The sequence below is a fragment of the Protobothrops mucrosquamatus genome, unplaced genomic scaffold (assembly GCF_001527695.2).
Source record: "Protobothrops mucrosquamatus isolate PMUCROS unplaced genomic scaffold, P.Mucros_1.0 scaffold860, whole genome shotgun sequence".
In the NCBI taxonomy this organism is placed as follows: Eukaryota; Metazoa; Chordata; class Lepidosauria; order Squamata; family Viperidae; genus Protobothrops; species Protobothrops mucrosquamatus.
In genome coordinates, this window is record NW_015387115.1 from 61,882 (window position 1) to 70,068 (window position 8,187).

Sequence of the window (8,187 nt, forward strand, 5' to 3'; positions counted from 1 at the left end):
GGGGGGGGGGGGGGGGGGGGGGGGGGGGGGGGGGGGGGAAGGAGAATTATGCTTTCAGCCTAGCAAGATTGCTGTTGGACTCATGGGGTAAGCCAGGTAAGACTCACAATTAATTGAGCTAATTCTACTTTATTGTAAGCTACAGTGACAAAATATTGCAAGTCTGAAAGTACGGCCCTCCCCATCGCCTTTAACACCTGAGAACCTCTTGCTTCTATCTGCAGGCTATGCTGTCTCTTATCTGACCATTCTCTTGGCAGCATCTCTTTGTCCGGTCCTCCAAAGTCTTTCCCTTGCAAATATTTACCTTGCAATCTATTTCTATATTTAATCTAAACAGTATTTCTTTTGTGTTGTGATAATTGAAAAGCATACTGTGCTTGGTAAAAGAATTATGCACTTAAATTTGTGCTAACATTTAATAAGCAGTTTTTTAAAATGTAAATTACAACTTACAGTGCAATCTTTATCATGTTTTCTCATGACTTTGGTGAAGCTTTTTCTCACATAATTGGATGTAGGATTGTAAGCTAAGAAAGCCATTATGCTTATACAATAAATAAATAAATATGAACCATCCTCGGGAGGCACTGCTTTCATGTGTTCTTTGTTGCCGGAAGAAATTTCCAGCCTAGGACACAAGGCAGCAGCCACATTTTCTCCTGGCAAAACAACAGTGAATTAAATGGGATTATCTCAACAATGAATTTGGTAACCATATGTATTCATGCCTGAGAAAAACATCCTCCTGAGTCTGTGACCATTCATATTCTTACCTCACCCCAAAAACACTACTTTTCAGGCTGTCTGTGACTATATTTATATGCCTTCAACGTAAAGGTCTCAATTGTGGTTTTTGCTGAAGCCAGAATAATAAAGGAAATCCTGTGGATCTCATGCTGCCAATGCTGCCAGCAGGCAGATTTTCCTCCCGTATGCCTGATCTTTTGGGGAAGGAACAAACTGTGCTGGCTCTTTGCCCATCATAGCAAATGCACCTTCTCTATTCTTTCGGCCTAAGCTTGGATGAAATTGCAGGAAGATGTGAGCTGGAGCCAGGGCAGAACTCTTTATAACACATGTACAGCACACGGGTGGTGTTATATAACCAAAGAATTGCAAATGTTCCTTCCGTTGCTGTATGAATAGTCAGAACACAAACTAAAATAAAAGGATTTAAGTTAGGTACTCTTACATACCACACAAACTAATTTTATTCAATCCCAGTTGCTATTTGTCTCAAGTGGTCAAGTCAGAGTTCCACCCTGACTACCAGCTGACAGTCAAAAAACAAGCTGCTATCTTGCCAGCTGCTCTTCAACTGGATGTGTCTAGTCATCTCTGCTGCCAATAAACTAATTCAAGTATGCTGTTAAAATATTATGGCTTAGAGCCTAGACTATTCTGTATTGGAGAATAGATGAAAGGTATTCAGAATCAGTATTGTATGCAAGGCTGATACATGGCAGTTGGATAATTAAAATATTTGTTCATGTAATAATAAATGAGAAAAACTACTTGGACTAATTCACAGGATAACTGATGCAGATAAGAATCATGATGTATGAATTTTTTTATCTATATGTACGAGATGCTTACCATACTAGAAAATATCTACATCTGAATATTACCAATATTTATCATAATGCTTAGTTATTTACCTAGCCTTTCCCAAATTACCACATTGCGATTTTTCAAGCATGAAAATAAAGGAGTGGGTGTTTTTTTCAGTTTGAGCTTGTAGTATGTAAGATCAGTATGTTACTAATACTGGAGGTGTGAGGTGCTATAGAAAAACAGGCAAGAACTATTACCTAAAGAAAGGGGGTTAAAACCTTTTTAAAGTCTTAGGAAACAAAATAATATTTAGAAGCAGTTTAACAAGCCCTGCTCTGATTCGCTGGAAATGATGAGAAGGAGGAATAGCACTTGGAAGATTCCATTATTGTAGCTAATCTTCCTATGGAGTTAATTTTCTGGCCAGGTCTAGCTTAATGGGGCTGATGGGTATGATAAAGAGTTGTTTTACATTCATTTCTAATTTTCCATTCAAATTAATTGCTGTAGTTAAAAATGTAGCAATCTTAACAATATTAAAATATGTGCTTATACTTATAAGTCTATCCTAAGCTGTAGCCTGTGTTGTGATATTTCTTATTTCAAACAATTGTTTCTTGCTGATAGCCATATAAAGAAAGATGTTAAAAAACAGTCCCTTGAACAAAATCTGTAATAAAAAATATAAGAACTTGTTGAGATGAGTACAGAGTATTTGTACAGTCATTGACAGTATTTGCATTATTTACAAATATGTTTAAATTTATATGCATACTTCCTTGTATATTTAATTTTCTTGTTGGAAGGTCAGTGTTACCAATGTCCATGTGCTATGAAGGAATAGGAAAGGATTAAGTTAAATAATGATATTTTAGGATTTTTCTTAGACTACTTATTTGTCAACAAGAAGGCAGAAACAAAATGCTTAGTAAGGAATAGTTCATTAATCATCACACCAAATGTGTGACCAAATTAATCATTTTAGACTGTTTCTCTTTATTTTGTTTCTGTCTTTCCTAAACCTAACTCTAATCCTATCAAACTGGCCTACTTGACTATTTGAAAAAGAATTTCCAAATTGTTTCTCAAATTAAACTATTGACATATAGGTTGATAGAGGTTTTAAAAAATTATAGTCTAAGAAATTAATAGTTCAGGTAAAAAAACAGTAAGCTGCATTTTTGGAATTTTATGAATATTAGGAATTTTATGGAATTTTATGAACCTTTGCTAGGATTCCGAGGGCTGCACATGGTTTAAAGGTTATTTGTCCCGTCTTATTTTAACCATTTTATGGTTGGTCATGATGATTATGGAAACTTCTGGAGTGGAATTTAAATGGAGTGTAAAGTATTGTGGCTTAAAAGGACATTTGGCAATCATTCACGTATGCACTGTAAATAGCAACACTTAGTAATTTATTCTTTGGATTCCAACTATGAATATTATTTTGCTGTTTTATGCATTGTACAAGTGATAAGAATTAGTGCATCTAAAGATATTGTTCACAACCTGTATTATCTTTATGAAGCTCACTTAAGACACTCTGGTTCAGCATTTTTTTAATCAAAGCACTTTGTTTTATTTTGAGATTGCTGTGTTCGGAAACATAGGCTTGACTTAGAGTCACTTAGCAAAAGAATCTCAGAACATTAGTCCTGAATTTGAATACATAATGAAGTTCATAGCAAATTTCAAAGGTGCTTTTTCAAAAGGCAATTTGGACTTTCTTTGTTTTTCCTTGAAGATGTTTTGCTTCTCATGCAAGAAGCTTTTTCAGTTCCTACTGAAAATCCCCATAGATACATAGCAAATTATTACTCTAGTGTGACTTTGCATTAGTGGGGTAGTTCATTGCATTTCACACTTCAGACTAAATGCATAATTATTAATATTTTTCAAATATTACTAGATTAGAGAATGATTGCTTTAGGCATTACTACTTCTGTGTATTGGCCATAGGGGCACCTGGCTCCAGCATCTTTATTTGTGAAAAGCTAGAATTCTTAATGGAAAGTATTATCCTGAATAGAATCCATTTCGAGATATATTTGTAATACTTGCAAAAAAAGTAAAATAGACAGGCCTTTAACACAGTAAGTTTGCATTATTTAATGTACTTGCTTTCAGTGTGATCTGCCTTTATATGTCTTTCTTTGTTTACATTTAAGTATGCATTTCTTATAGGGTTGATGATTTTTGACAATGTTTTGCATTCTTGTTGACTTGGTTTGCAATATGGAATAGCTAAATACTACTGTGATAATAAAACAACATGTAACATTGTTTCCCTATAATGTGTTTATATTGTCACAGCATGCCATGCCATTCTGGAGGATCTCAAGTCACTCTGATCTTATGGCGCTTCATCATGCCTTGGAACTGGAATACTTATAGTAGCACTTTGTAACCTCGGAACCTCCCTCACATCTGTGGACGGTGTTCCTGAGTCTTGTTTCAGCACTGGCCTACAGAATTTTGTGATTTCATCATGTTGATGTGCAGCTGCAGATGGTCTTAACCTTTGCCCTTTCAATAAATGGCGGAGCACATCTTTTTCTTCAGAAGCAGCTGTTCATTCTAGTACTGTGAATCCAATGAGAACAAGCCATTATGAGAATGTTTTAGCAAAGTCTTCTTACCACATTCACTACATTTAAATGTTCATACATGTGAAGAGACTGGGAAGTGCTTTGTGATTTCTAGAATCTCCAATGTGGTATGAACACATCTTAAATACAGCAAACCTGATTGCACAACTAAGACTGAACTTTAAAAACATGGACACATTTTTAAAGGTTTACTTTATTCTTGTTTTTTTCCTCAGATCCAGGGTACTCTGTAAATCTTTACTTATTTATGAACAGATTCTGTTTTCACATCATCATTTAAATGTGGATATGTACAATATGTGGGAAGGCTATATCTCGTCATTGCCTTCTGATCACAAAAAGATTTTGGTTTTAGCACATTGCAAAGTAGAAGTATTTCTAATTTAAGCAAATAAGTACATCACTGAGACAATCGTGTACAGGAAGAATGTTTTTGTGTAAATTTCTAATGGACAATGTTTTACATATTGTTTAGACAAATATTATTGAATAGTAGTAATGGATTTTTGGTGAAGAATGAGGCAGTGTGTGCACAAACTATTGTGCTGTGCCTTATAAAAGAATTGTGTATAATGTGTAAATTGAAATTTTTAAGATCAAGACCAAAACCATGGTTGTCAAGTGTCAATGAGGAATCACTTTTTATTCATTCTTTTAGTTTTTTTTTCTTTGCAAATCTGTTATATCACAATATCAGATCCCTAATTTTACCTTGCCTATAATAGGCTACCCTTTCATTTATACTTTGTACTTGAATATATAGGTTCGAGTGCAAAATATACTTCATTTAAATCAGATGAGAAAAATTTGCATGGTTAAATTGTTACTTTTCTTTTAAAGTGGGTATGGAGGCCTGATTTGTCGTTGTTTATGTGTACTTTGCCAAGAAAAGTAGCAGTTTACACATGAAAATGTATTCCTAACTGATATGAATCATATGTATTAGTACTGCTTGCAAACTGAGCACAGTGTTCTGCTCCTTTTGTTTAACTGGTTTGAATCATAAACTGAACAGCTTCTGTCCATGGAAGGATGTTGATACAATAGAAGAATCTTCCCATTGGATAAAATCATTTTTTTATTATTTGTACCCCAGGAATCCCCAGAAATATGTTGCAAACAAATGGGATAAGTTCCAGAACAGGATTTTAGGAGAAAGGAGAGAGTGACAAAAATTGCTTCTCCCTACTTCTATTTTTACTGTCAGGAGCAACATTACTGGAATTCTGCCAATGAAAAAATATTTGCATTCAAGTCATTGTCTTCTCGTGCAAATATTGAATGTGGAGTAATAATCTATTCTTTTTGTCAGAAATATAGAGAACTTTTTAAAAAGATAACCTTGTGTAATGTATCATGATTTAATAAAGTAAAAAAGATGTTTTTGCACTCAAAACCTAAATATCTTATCTTAAAATAGAACAGGAAATGCTTTTGGGGAGTCAGTCAATACATACTGACTATGGAAATTAGTCTTACTTTTTTTAAAAATAACAAATTTGTTGCAAAAAAATTATACACTTTAATAACCATATTCTATATGCCTTGCCAGCACCAAATTCAGTGAGCTTAATTCGAAAGTAAGCATGTCAATTATTGCAGTCCAAATCTCATTAACACCTCCTATTGAAAAGACCAGGCACAGTAGGAGTTAAGAATTTTAAGATGGGTAATTTAGAAACAGAAATCCCAAATTTTTTCTAACTCTACATGAGAGCACAAAATGTCCCAAACCATGTGGTGTTTACTTAAAATAAGAAGCTATAGTGGCGATGCATATTTCTTTAAGCATTAGAATGCTTAAAACCTGCAAGCATTTTGAAATGATTTTATTTGTAAACCCACATCTTGAAATGAAACTGGCAAATAAGAATGACAAATATCTAGAAGATCCTTAATTTTGACAGTTTCACACTAACAATCAGATTTTTGTATTGGTCCATTGCTGGCAATGGGCACAGTAAAATTGTTATTGCCAATTTTGTTTTCATTGTTTGTAGTTTAATTAATTCTATCCTTTCTTACTAACCTGCGACAATCCTGACAGTTTTATTTTGACCTGACTTAGATAAATCAGTGTGGCTTACTTGGCCAGAATTAGTAACAAATGCATCTTGTATCTTCCTCAAAAATTATTTCCTACTATATTATACCAACACCAGTGTGTTTCCATATTTAATCAGGATTCTTAGCTATTGATAAATGGGAAGGAAAAATTGGCACAGGTTGAGAAAATCTATGTAATATCCTGTGAGCGTCCATGTTTATATCCATGGCTAAACAAAGCCCTTATTACACCAAAACCTGCCTGAATCTATGCATGAGTATAAATTCTTGGCCTAAATTTTAATACTAGCACAGCTGGCTTATCTAGAAATACATATTTTAGATATATTTTACCACTTTCTAGATTTTTATTTTTGTAGAATAAACCAGCTTTTAAGCCAGCTAGTAGCAAAAATAGCCATTAGGCAATAAGTGTATGTGATTCAGCCAAGATCCAACTTGAACTTGTAATTCAATTTAAAAATTCAATTCACATCCATAATCTGTAAGTTTAGCTGAATAAATCCAAATAGGCACTTGTGTGAAAATTTGATTTGATGATTCACCCTCAATTTGAATCAAAGCTTCATGCAGCCTTATTGGGGCAACTCCTTTTTTGTGGGGGATGCATATTGCTGCTAAAGTTTACATTATTTTGTGACTTATTTCAAACTGTTTGATTATAAATATAGCCCTTCATCTTCAGTAACGTGATCTACCCAAAACAAGCCAATGCGAGGACTGCTTAAAGTCTGTGGTTAAGCAGACATGTAAGTCTTTCAGTTGCAAAGCTGGTTTTTGTTTTAGGCAAAATTAAGGTTTTTTTTTCCTGCTCCCCCTTCCTTTTTGGGGAAGGGAATTAATCTGTATGCTGGCTAAAAGTATGTCTGGCCCTTATTGTACAAACAGTGTGTTGTGTCAACCATTATGTACAGAAACTTTCCTCCATTCACTTTGCGTTTAAATTAATAAAATTGATTTGTGACATATAGCCATTTTGAATGTATTTGAATTCTCCCATCCCTTAACATATAATATTTAAGTTATCTCCTTTCAGAAATCTAGTAGCATATTATATGGGTTTCTTGGTAAAAAATTCTACAGTAGAAGGCTATGTGTTGATATGACATATCAACAGATGTGTTGCTATGTCATATGCTATGATGTATCAGGCCTCATCCAAAGAACTCAAATGCAGATGTGAGAGCAATAGAAACAACTCACTTAATAGATCTACATAGATTCAGAGTATTTTTGAGTGTTTTGTCAGGCTGGTATTTAATTCCAAAAGGGTGCTTTGGAATATATGGGAAATACCACCTATCTGAGGATCCTTGGTGGTCTCTGAACTTGATTGTTTTCTTTCAAATATTTCATTACCCTAACTAGGTAACATCATCAGTGCACATTTCAATCTTATGCTACAAATATTCTCCTTTGTTGATAATACCCATCTGCAACTCTGCAAGAGATTTTTTTTTTTGCACCCCTTTTGGGATAGGTTTGATTTGTTTTGGTTTGTCTTTGTATTTTGCTCTTCTTGTCTCTTGTATTCATTTTATATGTTGGAGGCTTTTTTTAATTGTAAGCTGCCAAAGAGTCATACAGGAGTTCAGCCATCCATTAAATAAATAAACATTTGAAGCAGGCACATCTGTTACTATGAACACATGGCAGCCTTTTGCAGCCATCAAATCTAAACCATTGCATAGGTTTACTATTTAGGATTTTTTTTAAAAATCACGTGATATAATCACTTATATTCATATTGATTTAGATTTCCAAACTAAGTTCAAAGATGTGTCTCCATTGCATTAAACCATAATATAACAGTTTAATTTTGAGGTTGTATGATGAACACATCTAGTCATAGATGAAGCTGATCTTCCAGGGGAACACAATCCCATTCAAAAAAATAAGCAGAGCTGACTGGTTCACAAATTCACTTCACTGAATAATAAGCTAAAGATGA

At 34.0% G+C, this 8,187-nt stretch overlaps 1 protein-coding gene across 2 annotated transcripts in view; it reads left to right on the plus strand.

Annotated features, from left to right (window-relative positions):
* The window catches only part of EYA1 (EYA transcriptional coactivator and phosphatase 1), a 62,672-nt gene extending 58,562 nt beyond the window's left edge, over positions 1-4,110 (plus strand). For both annotated transcript variants that reach the window (XM_015819110.1, XM_015819111.1), the window contains exon 15: positions 3,874-4,110. In XM_015819110.1, the coding sequence (XP_015674596.1) occupies positions 3,874-3,954 (81 nt within the window). In that variant the 3' untranslated portion in view covers positions 3,955-4,110. The remainder of the gene's footprint in view (positions 1-3,873) is intronic.
* The last annotated feature ends 4,077 nt before the right edge of the window (positions 4,111-8,187 follow it).